The sequence below is a fragment of the Natrix helvetica genome (assembly GCF_964273705.1).
Source record: "Natrix helvetica genome assembly, chromosome: 4".
Classification (NCBI taxonomy): Eukaryota; Metazoa; Chordata; class Lepidosauria; order Squamata; family Natricidae; genus Natrix; species Natrix helvetica.
The window spans coordinates 165,141,873-165,160,497 of record NC_138550.1 but is presented as its reverse complement, the minus strand read 5'-3'; the positions used below and the strand labels follow the sequence as shown (position 1 = coordinate 165,160,497).

The 18,625-nt window shown below is 40.8% G+C and overlaps 2 protein-coding genes across 2 annotated transcripts in view; one reads left to right on the top strand and one right to left on the bottom strand.

The window, feature by feature from the left end:
- The window catches only part of LOC309391039 (mas-related G-protein coupled receptor member H-like), a 145,080-nt gene that overhangs the window by 107,415 nt on the left and 19,040 nt on the right, over positions 1-18,625 (top strand). Inside the window, exons 1-2 of the mRNA XM_081951084.1 lie at positions 7,961-8,162; positions 15,211-15,476. The gene's annotated coding sequence lies outside the window, so the exon portion shown is untranslated. Of the gene's footprint in view, positions 8,163-15,210; positions 15,477-18,625 lie in introns of the transcript that reaches the window.
- Positions 3,957-6,960, bottom strand: LOC309391045 (mas-related G-protein coupled receptor member X4-like). The gene is given in 4 exon segments (XM_081951089.1): positions 3,957-5,759; positions 5,763-6,065; positions 6,230-6,346; positions 6,841-6,960. Coding segments are annotated over 2 exon segments (873 nt in total). The 5' UTR covers positions 5,928-6,065; positions 6,230-6,346; positions 6,841-6,960; the 3' UTR covers positions 3,957-5,051.

Below are 18,625 nucleotides of genomic sequence, written 5' to 3'. Positions count from 1 at the left end.
GCTCTTTAGAAGGCCAGATCCTGAAGATGAAACTCAAGTACTTTGGCCACCTAATGAGAAGGAAGGACTCACTGGAGGAGAACCTAATGCTGGGAAAGATTGAGGCCAAAAGAAGTAGGGGACAACAAAGAATGGGGTGGTTGGATGGAATCATGATAGCAGCAGCTTAAAGCGTAAGCTTAAAGGGACTACAGAGGATGGTAAAGGATAGGAAGGCCTGGAAGAATGTTGTCCACGGGGTTGCAATGGGTCGGACACACCTTTGCAACTAACAATAACAAAGCTATATTGAGAATACACAGACGTCCACAAATTCATCTAAAGCTGAGGTGTCAAAAGCAAGGCCTGGAGGCCACATATGAGCCATGGGGTGCTTAGATCTGGCCCACAGGGCCACCTTGGAAACAGTGAAGAGATCAAAATATAGAAGAGGACAAAGAGAAAGAGCTCCAAAAAGTGATGGAAGGGTCATTGATGGGTGTGCTGGAGATTCAACAGAGAGGTAGATGTAGAGGCAGATGACATATTGAGATTAAATATGAGTGATGTAAGGGAAAACAAGATCCCAAAGGAGGGGCATGGGAGATTTGTCAAATAGTCAATAAGAATTGAAATGCTGAAATTGGCAAGATACAGAATACTTCTTAATATAGGATTTGCTTTACTAAGAGTTAGAAAATAGAGGTAGAAATTAGAAGTGGGGGAAAATATGACTATATATACTGCTATATAATATATTACAATTGCTATGTAGACGTAAATGTTAGAAGTTGAAAGAGCATTGCCATGTATACCTGAATAGAATTACTGTTATTAGTATTGTGTAAAAAGTAAATTGACCCAGACAACAGACTGTTCACTAAGCAGTTATGTATGTCAAAGAAAAAACTATAAATAAACTTATATTAAAAAAGAGCACATAGATGTTCACAAATTTCTCCAAAGCTGGGGTGGCAAACTCAAGGCCCATGGGCCACATACGGGCTATAGAGTGCTTATATCTGGCCTCTGCTATCAAAAATGGAGTTTGGGAGGAATACATCTGCTGTCCCTTCATCATCCCCTTGTCTCCTCCTCCTGATCTCTCCTGGTGGTCTCCCATCCTATCACTCAAGATGCTTTGGTTACAAAGCCAGGTCTCCTTGTGTGGAGAGAGAGTGGGCCTCCCTCTGACCTGCATACTTTGCCCTCCCGCTGTTCTGACCTAGGATTCCTTAAAAAGCATGAAGCAAAGTCTTGGTCCTGGCAAAACCTCTTTTATTTACATGACCGTGAATTCCTTTCGTTCACAGTCAAGCAAGGCTTGGCAAATGGTCTTTCAGGGAAATATTTATCAACACAAACCTTATCTCGCTCAGAGAGCTGCCGGATAATTAGTTTCGAAATGCAGGGCTCTGCCAACAACTCTGTGATCATGTGATTGTGATGGGGTATACGATGTTGTGTAAGAGAAAAACTACACAATCAGGAAGCTCCTTGCTCTCTAAGCAAACCCAAAAATATCAGGATAAATTTTTTGGGGGGAGGGGGAATTTCAAGCAGCCTGAGAATAACCTAGAAAACCCAAATCTTCTTTCATAATGTCTTATGAAATTGATACATTCAAATAAAAGAATAACAGAGTTGGAAGGGTCCATTGAGGTCTTCTAGTCCAGCCCCCTGCTCAGGCAAGAAATCCTATCCCATTTCAGACCAAAAGTTGTCCAATCTCTTCTTTAAAACGTCCAGTGTTAGAGCATCCACAACTTCTGGAGGAAAGCTGTTCCACTGATGAATTGGTCTCACTGTCTGGAAATTTCTCCTTAGTTCTAGCTTGCTTCTCTCCTTGATTACCTTCCATCCATTACTTCTTGTCCTGCCCTCGGGTGCTTTGGAGAATAGCTTGACTCCTTCTTCTTTGTGGCATCCCGTCAAAGGCAAAGATTGGGACAGGATTAAGGAAAACCTTGATGACCAAAGACTAAACAAACCTTTATTGCAAAGCAAAATAAACCTTGCAATCCTCATTCTTGGCTTTCATTTATTTTTCTCCCCCTGGAGGGAGCATTGCAAGTTTGACTTCCTTTTTAAAACATGATTAGAAGAACCAAGGCATGTGGTTCAATAAAGGAGAATATGAGTAGCTCAGGGTTGAAATGGGCGGGTCCCTTGGGGTTCTCTGAGCTGGGTTGCTTTCCATGCAGACATTTCATTCCTAGGACAGGACAGAACAGGACAGTATAGGATAGGGTAGGATAGGATAGGATAGGATAGGATAGCCTAGCCTAGCCTAGCCTAGCCTAGCATATAGAATGGAATGAAGGGTAGAGTAGAGTAGGGTAGGGTAGGGTAGGGTAGGGTAGGGTAGAGTAGAGTAGAGTAGAGTAGAGTAGAACAGAGTAGAGCAGAACAGAACATGGAATGCAATGGAATGGAATGCAGAATAGAATAGAATAGAATAGAATAGAATAGAATAGAATATGGAATAGAATATGGAATAGAATATGGAATGGAATGCAGTAGAGAAGAGAAGAGAAGTATAACTTTATTGTCACTTTGAATATGTATGAATCAACATACATTAAAATGAAATTTTGTTGGTCACCGCCTCCAGTATACACTAAATAAACATGACAAAACAAATAAATACAAAATGATGTAGTATATACCCGCATGCATTACATGGCACAGAGAAGATCTAGGTGACGTCATCAGTGCTGGGGTGGGGGAATGGGGTTTGCTCTCAGTTTACATTCTGGGCAAGGAGTCCAAACTGAGAGCCAACCCCATCCTCACTGCCGCTGATGACGTTACCTAGTCTGAGTAACGAAACGCCGGCAAGAAAACCACCGAGCTCAGACAACACCGAGACCCGCACGTGGTTCAGTGACACAACCACACTCCTTGCTCTGCACCCTCACCGAGAAGCCTCGACGGCCTCCATCCCAGCCCACGGCAGCTTCCAGCCTTTAAAACCTCCAGTCCTTTCAACCTCGCCCGAAGCAGAAGTCCAACCCCGGGCGGCATTCTCACGAGACCTTGGCCCTGAACGCCCCCTCCCTTCGCCCGGGTCCTCCCGACGCAGCGGACCTCCAGCCAACTCCGCGGCCAAGACTGAGGATGGCAACGAGCGGAGGGGAGAGAGAAGGGGGCTAGTCCGTGACTAGCTACAGACCAGTTACAAACACCGAAGCATTATCTGATGATGCTGAGAATCTCCCAACAGAACCAGCAGGACTCTTTCAGAATCTAAGGATATGAGCTCTTTTTCAATGGCTCCCATTGGCCTCCATTTGATGCATTTAGTTCCTGCTTCAGAGAAAAAAGTATTGAGCTGGACGAAGCTGCAAACTTTCTTAGAAAGAAAAAAGCAACTTGTGTCATATGCATCTCTGACTTTTTCAACCTAAAGTGTAACCGCACACAAGGTCATCATATCAAAAGGCAATAGGAGTTTTAAGGTCATGAACTGATATTTGGTTCACGCGGTGATTTATGCCACAATAAATAAAAAGTAGCATTTAAAAATCTTATTACTAGATTTTTGCCAGGTTGTTTATATGTGCAACAATGGAAGGAAGAGTATATACCCCACAATGGGAGAATGGAATTTGAATGCAAGATGGTGATGAAATTGTTTGCTCTCCTTAGAGACAATAATTAGGAATAAATTTCTTGTGACTTGGAGATCAGTTTTTTCTGAGTTCATATATTATGCTAAGCCAAAGGTTGACTGTGGTTTGTATACAAGGCATACTTATTAGATCAGCATATTCTGTGAAGCCAGAAAACTGAGATTAATGCCATCAACTCTGGCTTAGCACTCAGTGTGAACTCTCCTAAGGTAGTTTCAGAGAGTTCATATGCTTTGGTTGGTGTTCCCTCAAACAGAAGTTTTGTTGCCTCACAGGTTATACCTAAATAAACCACACCAAAGATGGAGATGAAATCCATTTTATTCTTCCAGAGTTGGTCACATGAGGATTCCCAAATCAAAGGACCAGGGACAAAAGTTTCCAGCATTTTTATGCCCATGCTGGCAAAAAAACCCACAACATTATGGGATTTTAGAGTTTATCAAAGCAACCACATCTAGCAGGCATTTCTTATCAGTACAGTCAGCAATTTTGAGATCAGGTATATTGCATAAATGCAGAAAAAGGAAAGTTACATCAGTCACATCTGTTATCTATCAACCTCCTGTGGTTCCTTTATCATAGCTGATCCTAAAATGACAGAATAACAGGATAGCTTTAGGAGCCCAACCACTTTAGCTTTGCGCTATTCTCAGAAGCAGCATGAAAGGCCATTCAAAATATTAAAATGACTGAAAAGTACAAAATGGATGAATATTCGCTCTTGGACCAGTTGAAACTTCCAAGTACTCTTCAAGGGCAGTCTCATGTAAGGTGCATTGTCGTAGTCCAACCTGGAGTTCATGAGGGGACCATGAGGAAGCCCTCGGTCCAAGAATACATGCAATGGATACACAACCTTGAGCTATGCAAAAATGCTCCTAGGCTACAGTAGCTGTGGATCAGTGGTGCGATTCAAAATTTTTACTGCCGGTTCTGTGGGCATGGCTTGGTGGGCATGGCAGGAAAAGGATACTGCAAAATCCCCATTTCCTTCTGATCAGCTGGGACTTGGGGGTGAGACCAGTCAGAGGTGATATTTACCGGTTCTCCGAACTACTCAAAATTTCCACTACTGGCTCTCCAGAACCTGTCAGAACCTGCTAAATACACCTCTGGTGTGGATGCAGCCCCTCCCAGGTGGTCAGTTGGAGAGAGAAGTCTGTTATAGCCCTGTATCATGGACCTCAATTGCAAAACACTTTCAGTTATGGTACCATTATTATCATAATTTTTGACATGGTTCTGGGTAGTTAGTTTATAGCAGTGGAGGGATCCTTCTTGCTTTCCACATCTTTCCCTAGTCTTCAAGATGAACTCTGACAACATACTTTATCGAGGGAAACAAAATAAGTTCACATTATTATTTTTGTAGCAAGAGACACATTTTTTAAGTCAAGTGATAGATAAGATTAGAGACAAGTTAAAACTACATTTTTACAGAGGGGTTGAAATTCTGCTTGTAGATATCTCTCTGCTTTCAGGAGCTTCATCTTCCTTGAAAACTCTTTGAAAAACGATCTTGATGTTCTCCCTGGTCTGAGCTCGTTTCTTTCTCCCAACCAGATAACAGATCACTGGGTTAACAGTGCTGTTTAGGGAAGCACCCAAAGTTATGTAATCATACAAGTGAAAACCTCGAAAAGGTGATTTCATGTAAGAATGAAGAGCATACAACCGGTAAATATTTAATGGAATATTAAAAATAAGGAAACAGAGAAGTGTAATTAAGATCATCACTAACAGTCGTCCACGTTTGATCTGCTTAGGTTTAAAACATATTTTGACAAATAGGATCAGAGTAGAGATTGTAATCGATGGAAGGCAAAGCACAGCAGTCACAACAAAAGCAAGATTTGAGAGGCCACAATATTTAAATACAAATTCCATAATGTTTAAAATTCCAACCAAGAGGAAAGAGCAGATCCAGCTGAGGACACACACAACAGGGGACAAATATTTTGGCCAGGAACAGCGATGCCAGATTGGGAAGAGGACACACAGACACCGGTCAATGCTGATGGCTGCCAGAAGAAAGAGATCGTTGACATAGAAGATGTCAGAAAGATAAATGAGGATCTTGAAGGGGTTTTCTAATCTTATAAAATGTATATACTGTATAAAATGACAAATGCAAACTATTTTCTAAGTTGCGAGAAAGCCAAAGTCAGCAATTGCTAAATTAAGAATCAACACGGTGAAAGGGTTTCTCTTAATTCGAAATCCAAGAAGCCAAATAACAATTCTGTTTAACGGGACTCCAATACAGCAGATGATGAATACGATAGCATCTATGATAATATAATCAGACATATTTTTGTGCTCATCTAAATAATTGACAAATAGTCTAAAATAAAATACTCAGAATATTCTGCTCTAGTATTTCAGGCTGAAATCCATCAAGAGATTTTTGTAGTGCAGCAAGAATCTCTGCTGTTCAAATGGAAGTTCCTTTTAGAAGAAAAGAGAGGAGAGCAGATTCGATCATTCCTCCATAATTATCATATTGTCATCTCTTCTTCTCTGATAACAACAACAACAACAACAACAACAACAACAGCAGCAATAGATGAAGAGGGCCTCTTCTATAAACAGTAAGACGAGGCATAACTTACAGAAACCTTTACTGGGACCAGTTGTCACTTGGATCAAGAAGAACCATGCTAGATGTTGGAGTTTCTGGACATCTGGTGCCAGGTAGTTTACAGGACTCAGGACTGTATTCTAAGCAACTCTAAGCAATGGAAGGAATGGTTTTCACTGGTCATAAGTATACAAAGGCAGAAAACAAAGTAATAATATAATGAAGTTATTATCAGAAGTAATATATGCTCTTGAGTGTACTCAGGAGCCAGAATCAATGTGTTCAAGGAGATTGAATCCTAGACATAAAATAATAGCTTTAAAGTATAATCTCAGTTGTGTCTACACAAAAAGGTATCCTGTTGATCCAGCAGCAGTTACTATCTTCGTGATATGTAAAAGTTTAGTAGTAAACTGTGGGATTTAGCTCTGTATAATGGACCTCAACTGCAAAACAGTTTTAGTTATGGTGCCTGTTCTGACCTAGGCTTCCTGATACAGTAAAAAGGACATGCTTAGTCCCCAAAACCCTCTTTTTATTTCAATGGCTGTGAATTATATTCATTCACAGTCCTTAATGAGTCACAAATAGTCTGACAGTAATCTTCCAAAGTCTTTCAGGGTACAGTTATTAAGCACCCACCTTTATTTCACTTGAAACGCTGCCAAAGACCTAATTGGCAATTAGCTTGCAAGGCCACATGGAACAAAGAGTCAAAAAGGAGCTTCAGAATTTAAACCGACCAGAACAAACAAAGTTTGTTCCTGCAAAAGCTCATGTCCCTTTGCTCCTCATTTATATCCTATAGGAGGGGCCAACCACTTCCAAGCCTTACTCCCAAGTCGTCCCTTTTGTCTTAACTGTTCTTCCTTCTGGCAACTTTGCTCATGTGAGAACTGGGAACAGGCTCCACTTTTTCCTCTGTCTCGCTGATGGCAGACTCTGGATGCTCCAGAAGCAGCACATAACTCCCAGATGGCCCTGGCCCCCTCTATGTCTCCAACACAGAGCCCTCGTCCAAGCCTTCCTCAGACTCCAGGACTCACCCATGTTCCTCCCCAACCTCCTACTGTTCGACTCTGCTGCCAGCTCCACAGGGCCCAGCAACCACAACAGTTCTAGAACTGTTCTAGGTAGTTAGTTTATAGCAGTGGAGGGAAAATTCCTTGCGTCCCACATCTTTCTTCAGTCTTCAAGATGAACCCTGACAACATACTTTTTCGAGGGAAACAAAATAAATTCATATTTTATTTTTGTAGCAGGAAACACATTTTTTTAGACAAGTAATATCCAAGATTAGAGACAAGTTAAAATTGTGCTTTTAGAGAGGGGTTGAAACTCTGTTTGTAGATATCTCTCTGCTTTCAGGAGCTTCATCTTCCTTGAAGACTCTTCCTCCACACAATAGATAACACAAGGAGTTATGTAATACATGTTTCATTTGCTGCAGGCCACCCCTAACTTATAGCTGAAGTTTTCTAACTACCCATAATTGCTACAAGCTTTACACATGCATATTTCCTGTTGATAAGCATTCTTTGTTCTTGTACAGTACAGAAGGCAGCTCACCATTCTGAGAAAAACAACCCGTTGCTTTATGGACTGGCAGCTGACATTTTGATAGGGCTTGGACTCTAAATATATCTAGATTGCTTAACAGACTGATTTTCAATTTCCTGTTTCTCCTCCCAAGTTACGATTCAGTTTTTCAACCTCTCCTTTCCACAGAATTTTAGAACTGCTTTCTCGTTCCTGGTTTATAGCAAAAGGTCAAGTAAGTTCCTCTTTTACTCAATGAGGAAATCTGGTCCTTTTGCTAAATAAATTCTGTTACTGTCGCACAGCAACATCAAATACAGTCCAAAGTGGATTCATCAAAGTAGTCTATCATCCTTTCTGGACCTCCTTGGATTTTCAAAGGGATTTGTTGATGCTCACCAAGAATTCTTGCACATCATCACCAGGTATGTCCTTAGCAAAAACAAAGTTCTTCAAGGTATCTGTTATATGAAAATGGCTCTTTGACAGTTCAGGATGAGTCTCAGAAATGGAGTTCTGTTTGGAAACAGTGTGGGGATTTCTGATGCATCCAGTATAGGAGACCTTAGAGCACTTAAATTTTGTACCACTAAATTATAATCACAGGGTCAATCATTTCAAATGTGTGTCAAAAAATTTGTGACAATGTCGTTTTCTTGTTCTCTTCTATTGACTTTTTCCCCCATCCCTGGCCCGACTCTAAGCTCCTCATTTTATTCTGGAGAACCAGAGAAGATTCTCTGGATATACCATGCCTTGTGCCGCTGCACTGCTTGATTAGATTTTTCAGCTCATAGAGATATTGCAATCATTGTCTTCTGTCCTGTCAAATCATCTTCTCTCTCTCTCTCTCTTGTTTTAGTTTGGATTTCTCTTGTTTACCTTTTCCCTGCTCTTTCTCCCCTACATTCTGCCCAAGTAAATGACTCATATCATTCCAAAAATAATTGCAAAAATATGTTCTTATTTTTGACACCTTCATGAGCAATGATTTGAAGGTGGCTTCTATGGTGTTATACATGGCTATTGTTTCATTGTCTTCTTCACTTTATTTTATTATTTTGTTTTATGTTTTACTTTTTGTGTAGTGTGGATTAGTCTAATAGGTTTTAATTAAATGTTAGCTACCTAGAACCTTGGGAAGACAGGACGTACACTTTTCAGGTCACAGAGAACAGAATTGTTTCAATCATTATCTTCTGTCCTATCAAATGTTCTTGTCCTTTGTTGTTTGTTGGGGATTCTTTCGCTTACCTTTTGCCTTCTTTTTCTCCCCTGCATTCTGCCAGAGGAATTACTCATATTTCTGCCAAAAAGTTTCCTTTGAGATCTTCTACGGAGATCACTTTAGGGTTGCTTTTGTGGTGTTATATATGTTTCATTGTATGCTACATTTTATTTTATTATTTTGTTCTATAGATTATTATTTTGTACTATAGATTATTATTTTGTTCTATAGATTATTATTTTGTTCTATAAATAGATTAAACTATAGTTTAGTGTAGTGTAGTGTAGTGTAGAGTAATCTAACAGTTTAATGAAATTTCAGCTCCCTGGAACCTTTGGAGGACAGAATATTCTGTACAGGAAAGACAAAGTGATCTTGCAGAGACATTTGGTTCTCTTTGATAAAAGAAGAAAGGATAAGAAATGCTCTCTGGCTTTCAGGGCTGATTCTTCTTCTTCTTCTTCTTCTTCTTCTTCTTCTTCTTCTTCTTCTTCTTCTTCTTCTTCTTCTTCTTCTTCTTCTTCTTCTTCTTCTTCTTCTTCTTCTTCTTCTTCTTCTTCTTCTTCTTCTTCTTCTTCTTCTTCTTCTTCTTCGGAAGTGGTAGCAAAAGTGCTACATAGAAAGAAAAAGTCAAGCCAAGAATCAAAATAGATTAATTTGTCAAACTTACAATATTTCTTATTATAACTGATATTGCAACATTTCCAGTATTTGCTGCCTGTATCTGTTTCCTGGCCTGCCCTATCCCAAAGGCCTGACACCTACTTATGGGTTTATCAATAGCCAATCATAAATGAAACAAATCCTCCAAGTACATCAAGGATGCAATAATATATTAAATGTTATCACAGAGATAGTTCCTTTCAACCTCGCCCGAAGCAGAAGTCCAACCCCGGGCGGCATTCTCACGAGACCCTGGCCCTGAACTCCCCCTCCCTTCGCCCGGGTCCTCCCGACGCAGCGGACCTCCAGCCAACTCCGCGGCCAAGACTGAGGATGGCAACGGGCGGAGGGGAGAGAGAAGGGGGCTAGTCCGTGACGCCCCGTGTCGTGGGAACGCAGGAGCCGGGATTCCGCGGCAGGCAAAGCGCTTCCCCTTTTGCAGACCGTCCGGGCGAAGGCAAAGCTTCCTTTCCAGGGTCCAGGAGCGGAAGCCTGGCGGGCAGGAGAAAGGCCGGGTCTCCCCAGGCGGGCAAAGGTGGCGGGCGTGGAAGCTGACTGTTGCTTGGTGGCAACGGGAGGCCGGGCTTCCTGCGCTGCCTTATAAACCAGCTCCGGTCCTTCTTGCGCCACTTCGGCCAGGAAGCCTCCTCGGCTGCAGCTGGGCCGCCGTCGCGGGGGAAATCTGGACGGCCGCCTTGGGAAGATGCTTTGGAAGCGGCGCTTTCCGGCTGGCAATGAACGAAGAACCTTCCCGGAGGGGCTTTGGAAGACCCCATCGCCCGTCTGGACGAGAGATTTGGAGGGTCTCTGGCTCCGGAGCGCCCCGCCTTCAGGCTCGCCAGGCAGCTGTGCTAACGAGACGGAGGCCAGATGTTCAAGGTGGAGAAACTCTGGATTATGAAGAGCATTGACCGCCATCCCCACCGTTTCCGTATCTGGGAGGGTTCTTGTGGGAGGGAAGGATAGAAGGGCCTCGTCAAAGCCTGGCTGAGTTTTCCCACCGCAGAGGACGGACCTCGGTCGCCCAAAGGGAGGTTTTAAAAGGAGGAATTTACGTTCCTGTTCTTTTTTTTTCTCTTTGCCCTTGGGCGCTTTTTTTTCTTCTTCTAGAAAGAACTTTTCCCTGTTAATGGAGTTTCCTCCCCAGAAAGTCTCCCCTTGGCGTCTTTTCGGCTCCAGGTGAAGATTTTTCTATTTTCTTGGGCTTTTTGTTTTTGTTTATTTTTATTTTTATTAATATTTTATTTTGTTTGTACAAACTTCACATCTTTGCAACGCATTACATAAATATATAAAAAGAATATTTTCTGGGCTTTTTGAATCCATTTTGACTTTAATTTAATTTTGAATAGTTGTCTTGCAAGCTGCCTAGTTCACATGACAGCTTTATTTTGCACTTTCCTGCTTTTCTTGTACAGTTCAAAAAAGTTTTGTTGTATACCACCTAGAGAACCTGGATCATCTGTCAACCTGAAACTTGGAATCAATAACGTTTTAATGCTCTTTGGGATAATATTCTAGATCTGGAGGCTGTCTTGGGGAACCTGTTAGATACTTTAACTACAGTGGTTTCCACCAAGGTCCTCTGTTCCGGCGGGAACAGAGGTTTAATCCTATTGGTTGAAGGGTCTGACAGCTCCCTGTAAAAGGGCTGCTGTCAGACACAACCTTCGCTGGATTGTTCTCACTTGTTGTACTTAATAAAGAGCTGTTGTTACCCTTAAGCCTGTGTGTGCCTATCCATTACCCAATCTAACACTGGCAATGAAGGTGGGATTGGAAGGCAACTAGGCAAACCGAAAAGAGCGTGGCAATCCAGCAAGTACATCCAGCCTGGAGCTCAGCATGGCTTCAAGCTGTCATTTTTGAGCGGCAAACTCAAAACGCCCTCTGAACATAAAATGGCCATGCACGCCCCACCGACTCTGTATGACCCAGTCACCAAGCACTGGGACTCGTACATGCTATGATTTGACTGCTTCCTTGAGGCAAACGACCTCATGGGCCTTTCTGAAGGCCGGGAAGTGTTCTATACCGAAAGTAAAAGACCAAACTTTAAGTGCATTTAGCAAATGGGAGAGGGCAAATTTCATGTGGTTAATTTGTTTAGTGTCAACACTGTTAGCCATTATCCTGGTTGTCATCCTTCCCCCCCCCCAAAAAAAAAGACATCCCTTGAGCTCACTTTCTAGACTCTCAACAGCCTCATTTAAACAAAGTGCCTTTGTTGAGAGGACTTGGCCAACTTACTGTTATCTGCAGTTGCACAATGGGTTGGGCTGTAGAGGGAATGAAAGGACTTTTGCACACATGTAAATGGAGGAGCAGGAGGAGGGAGAGAGAGGAAGAGTCAATCCCAAGTAAAGACAACCCAGGTGGGCTTGCAAAGGCGCTCATTGGGAAGAACCAGTTAGAGACCAAATCTGATGGAAGTTGCAGCAGAGAGTAACCAGAAACTAAGGCCTGGGAGGGGGAGGGGGGCTCCCTGGAGGCATCCCACAGAGGAAAGGGAAGGGAATAGAAGGGGGAAGGGGGAGGGGAGGGGGGAGAGGAGAAAAAGAAAAGGAAAAGGGAAGGAAAGAAGAGCAGAAAAGGAAAGAAGGAAAGAGAAGGAAAGAAGAAAAGAGGAAAGAAGAAAAAGGGGATAAGGAGGAAAGAAGAAAAAGGAGGAAAGAGTGAAGAAAAGAAAAAAATAATAAAAAGGAAAGAAATAAAAAAGAACAAAAAAGGAAGGAAGGAAGAAACCAGCTTCAGTGTCTTCCAAAAATGCAGCTGTTAAGTTTTAACTGATCAGATAAAAACATATAGGAAAATACCAAAATAGGCAGCAATAAGGGGAGGGAGGGAGGGGGGGAGGGAAGGGGGGAGGGAGGGAGAGATCCCAGGGCACCCAAAACAACAGTATCCAGGCCATATGTCCTTTTCTAAACACTGTGATGGAAATCATTCTTCATATCCTGAGAGTGATAATTCATTTCTCTTCCAGCATTTTTTTCTTAAGCTCTTTCATTGACACACACACAAAACATTGTTTTTTTCCTCGACTCCGTTGGTTTCTTTCAATCGTTTCCCTTCACCCACTATTCCAACTAAATTAAGACAGGCAACTCTACACACATCCTGATGTCATCATACGAAACAATGTTGTTTAAATCACACAAATCGCATAATTCAATGTTTGTGCCATGACATCATTTGCCTTCTCTAGGATCCAGGAAACTACAGACATAGCAGCCTGACCTCAATACCAGGGAAGATTCTGGGAAAGATAATCAAGCAACAAATCAGCAAAAATCTAGAAGCAAATAAAGTAATAACCAAAAGCCAATATGGGTTTGTCAAAAACAGATCATGCAAGATTAATCTTATTGCATTCTTTGACAAAATGACAACATTAGTGGATCAGAGGAATGCTGTGGGTGTAATTTACTTGGACTTCAGTAAGGCCATTTGATAAATTAGATCAACCAACTATTTGATAAGATCGAAAAATGTGGGCAGCATCACCATCAGAGGGATTTGTAACTGGCTGACCAACCACAGTCAATGTGTAGTCCTCAATGGAACTGCATCTACATGGAGGGAAGTACGCAGTTTTAGACCCAATTCTCTTCAACATCTTCATCAATGATTTGGATGAGGGAATAAATGGGGAACTCATCAAACTTGCAGATGACACCAAGCTAGCAGGAATAAACAACACTCCAGAAGATAGGCTTAAGATACAGAAGGATCTTGACAAACTTGAACATTGAGCAGTAACTAACAAAATGAAATTCAATGGTGAAAAAAGTGAGGTTCTACATTTAGGCAAGAAAAACAAAATGCACAGGTACAGTATAGGTAGTACCTTGCTCAATAATAGTAACTGTGAGAGGGATCTTGGAGTCCTAGTGGACAACCATTTTAATATGAGCCAGCAGTGTGCAGCAGCTGCCAAAAAAGCCAACACAGTTCTAGGCTGCATAAACAGGGATAGAATCAAGATCATGTGAAGCGTTAAAACCACTTTGTAATGCCTTGGTAAGGCTACACTTCAAATGCTGCATCCAGTTTTAGTCACCACAATGTAAAAAAGATGTTGAGAGTCTAGAAAAAGTGCAGAGAAGAGCAACCAGGATGATTAGACGACTAGAGGCTAAAACATATGAAGAACTGTTGCAAGAAGTCAGTATGTCTAGTTTAATGAAAAGAAGGACCAGGGGAGACATGATAGCAGTTTTCCAATATCTCAGTGGCTGCCACAAAGAAGACAGGATCAACCTATTCTCCAAATCACCTGAGAGCAGGACAGGAAGCAATGGGTGGAAAGTCAACAGGGAGAGAAGCATCCTAGAACTAAGGAGAAATTTCCTGACAGTTAGAACAATTAATCAGTGGAACAGCTTGCCTCCAGAAGTTGTGAATGCTCCCACACTGGAAGTTTTTAGGAAGAGGTTGAATAACCATTTGTATGAAGTGGTGCAGGGTTTCCTGCCTAAGCAGGGGGTTGGACTAGAACACAAGTAAATAGTTCAGCAGGATTCATGTATATAAGAAACTTGTTTATATACAATGATTTAAAATATGATGCATTTATACAATGCCATGCAGCAGAAGACAGAACAACCAGAATTCAGAACCCAGAAGCACAGAATCAATATAATCACAGTACAGAAACACACACACACACACACACACACACTCACACACACACACACACACACACACACACACACACCAGTGAACCATCTGCATCACCAAACAATCCCCATTGGCTGACCTGTTATCATGTCTATTACAATTCATGAACCTTTATATACTAACAGTACCCAATGTTAAGGTCTCTTGTTTTTGGCTTGAATGTTCACTGAGAGCTTATGCACCAGAGACAAATTCCTTATGTATCCAATCATACTTGGCCAATAAAAAATATTCTATTTTGTATCCTATTCTATCATCTGGCTGGAGGAAGCCTCTAGAAAGAGATGCCCTTGAGAGAGATATTCAGAATTGAAAAACACTCTGGCTGTGACCACCCTGAATCACTGAGAGACGAGAAGTGGGGATGAAAAAGAATCCTAGAAATGGAGATATGCTACAAGACAAGAATCTTGCAGGTCTGTTTCCTGGTCTGGAGAGCCTTCAAGGGCTAACAATGGCAGCCCCCTCAATACCTCCTAATTTTTAATCATCCGAATTGAGTATTTTGAGTATTTTCATTGCTTGAACTGTATAGAAAACTATTTTCTTTCTGGGGTGGGGTATTGGTGCTCTCTGAGTTGATGGTTTTCCAGCAGATGTTCCATTACCCAAACTAGGTAATATCACCAGTTCTACTAACTAGAAGTTACCACATTTTGGTAATGAAACATCTGCAAGCTCAGAGAGCACCACAGACTCCTCATTTCAACCATGAGATGCAAATATTCTCCTTTATTGATATTATTGTTTCTTTCGTGCCCTTGATGCTCTGTAGTGTTTGACATCCCTGGGGAAGAAATAGAAAACGGAGATCCAATTTTCCCCTTTCTTGCTTCTTTTCCTTCTGTGAATGTACCCATTAAAGGTAATTTAAAGAGGAAATTTAATTTTCCATTAAGTGTAATTTAAACAGGAAAGCAACACAACTTTTGGATACTAAGAATGATTGCGGAGTTCAGCCGAACACTAATGGTCCAGAATTTAATGGCTTTATAAGGACTGTCTTGAAGAATCGATGTCTCACTCTTCTTGAGCCAAGACCATCTCTGTTTTTACACTTTGCTGGAAACCTGAGCGAAGAGAGGACTTCTTTTGATGCCAGATCAGTGATTGCAGTGAAGACACCCTGAAATAGGACAACTCAGTAGAATTTGGATATCAAAAGGTAGGCACTCTATGCACACATCCCATACCTGGAATTTATCTCTATGATTGACTGATTATGTGCCATCAAGTCATTGTCAGTTTTTAGCGAGCGCATACTGTAGATGTTCATTCAATGAACCAGAACAGAGCTGAAAACTTCTTTTTTGTAATGTGGTGACCAAAATTGTGTACAGTATTCCAGGTTTGATCTTGTTAAGGTTTTATAAAGTGGTACTAATACTTTACATGTTTGTGATTCTATGCCTCTTTTTATACAACCAAGGATTGTATTAGCTTTTTTGGTGGCGACTGCACATTGCTGTCTCATATTTAATTGATCATCCATTACCACTCCAAGGTCCCTCTCACAGTTATTGCTTTTGAGTCAGGTCTCACATTTGTACTTGTATCTTTGGTTTTTCCTGCCTAAGTGTAAAACATTGCTTTTGTCCACATTAAATTTCATTTTGTTGGATTTGATCCATTCTTCAAGTCTGTCAACATGCTTCTGAATTCTGAGCTTGCCTTCTGGGGTGTTGGCTACTCCTGCTATCCTAGTGTCATCTAAAATTTTGATGAGTTCCTTTACTATTCCCTCATCTAAATCATTTATGAAGATGTTGTGCCTAAGAGAGAACCTTGTGGTACCCCATTGCTTACTTCCCTCCATGTAGATATAGTACTACTCATTGAGTATGAATCAGCCAGTTATAAAACCATCTGGTGGTGATACTTTCTATTCCACATTTTTCTAGCTTACTGAGAAGTAGGTTTTGGTCTACTTTGTCAAATCTAGCTATACTATCTCCATAGCATTTTGCTGGTCCATTAATGTAGCCACTTTGTCAAGGAATGAAATAAGATTGGTATGGTACAATTTGTTTTTAACAGACCCATGCTGGCTTCTAGTTATAAGTGTATTTGTTTCTAGATATTTGCAGATCTGTTTTTGATTATCCTTTCCATGATCTTCCCAGGCATTGATGTTAGACTGATTCATTTCCTCTAATGTCCATGGTGCTCTGTCCACTTTCCTATGGAGGTGATTTCCCTCCTTTCCCATGCCTCTTAATACAACACGTTTATGATAACTTCAATGTAATGTTTAGATCCATTTGGAGTTCAATACTCTGCAACATTTTTCCCCATCCAACTCATCTTCCATCCAAAGCCAGATCAAGAGCATCAGAAGAAGAAACTGGTTGATTAAGAGTTAGAAAAGAGAGATTGAAGTTAGAAATGGGGAAAATATTACTAGGTATACTGCTATACAATATATTACAATTTACATATAAGCGCGAATGTTAGAAGTTGAAAGACTATTATCCGATATACCTGAGTAGTAGTATTACTGTTATTAGTATTGGGCATAACGTAAATGGATCATTGTTATTACTCTTATTATTTCAAATATTATCATTAATATCTGAAGTACTACTACTACTAATACTACTAATACTACAACAACTACCATTATTACTGGTTTATCTTTGGTGAGATTCACAGCCTTTGGGCAAGTTAGTAGCTCAACAGCTAGAGTCCTAACCTAGAACCTAGGAACTGTTAAGGTAACATCGGAGGATATAAGCTGTTCCAAGTATGGTGTTTTTTTTTGTAGAATCAGAATGTTCATCATCATTATTATTATTATTATTATTATTATTATTATTATTATTATTATTATTATTATTATTATTATTATTATTATTATACGATTGTATCACAGCGGCCAGTTGTTTCACCGGATTTGGCATTGATTACAAGTCGGGCCCCACCCAGGGGCCTAGGACGTCATAACATATTTTCGTAATATACGTGCAGATCCAAGCAGTGCAGCCCTTTGCATTTGACTGATGGTGATTTTGTCAAGTTTTAACTGTTTTAAATGAAATTCCAGTGCTTTTGGAATAGCACCCAATGTGCCGATTACCACTGGAATTACCACTGCTGGTTTGTGCCATAATCGTTGAATTTCATTTTTTTTTTAAACAGAAATTTTTATTGGTTTTACAAAATTTTCAGGAAAAGGGGTAATGGGTAAGGTTACAAATTTTGACAGCTACATTATGCAGGAAATGGTATTTCCCCCGGTTCTCATAACTTTCACTTGTTACTACATTAAATAATTACTACTTAGCAATATTTTGACAGCATATTTTTACCTTATATTTTCCAATAATTTCAATCTATTTTATATCAAACAGAAAAAAATTCCCTGTATCAGCAATTGCATTATTTTTCTAACTCACTTTTGTGATCTAAGTTTTCTCAATGTTGCCTCTCTCCCCCCCCCCCAGCAAGGCTCCGGCACCTCCCGTGTCTTGTGTATCTCGTGTGGTATCATCAGCTTTATCTAGGAGAGCTTTGTTTTTTTCCATGAAGGCCTCCGCCTCCGTAGTTGTATTAATTCTAACTCTACTGCCCTCCCAAAATATCAGCATACCTTCTGGCAGAAGCCACCGGAACCAAACCCCTTTTTCAAATAGATTTTTCGCTAAAAGCGACTATTTTTTTCTTTTATCTCTGACTTTCTTTGGGATTTGTTTCAGGATGACTATCTCTCTATCCTTGTATTTTAACATTTGCCCCCTTTGTGCACTCAGTATCTCATCTCTTGTAGTCTTTCTAAGAAATTTAATGTGAACCTCTCTTGGAACATTGTGTGTTCTAGCATAAGCTGAATTAACTCTATAGATCAGGTCAATATCCCATCCCAACTGCTGTCTGTCTCTTTTAATATATTCAGCCAATAATTTTGTCATAATCTCCCTCAAATCTTCATCATCAGCCTCAATTACATTTTGAAATCTAAGGAAAAAAGACATCCTTTCAAACTCCATTTTTATCTGATGGTTCTCAAGTTCTTGGTTTCCTCTCTGGACCCCCCTCACCTCCCCCCTCATCTCAGCCGTCCCCTCCACCAAAACTTCCAGTCTCTGTGTATTTTGAGCCGTTCGGTTTTGGTTCTCTCTGAGCTGTTCATTCATTTCTTTCAGTTGATTTTTCAAGTCCTCCTGCCCCTTTAAAATCTTTTGAAGCAACTGCTGAGTTAAGTCCTCCTCCAGGGCTTTGGGTTGTAATAAAGATGTTAATGTCTGTTGTCCACTGGGGCTGGACGTTGAGGATGTTGGAGCAGAGCCAGCAAAGCCTGGTTTCCCAGGTGGTGGT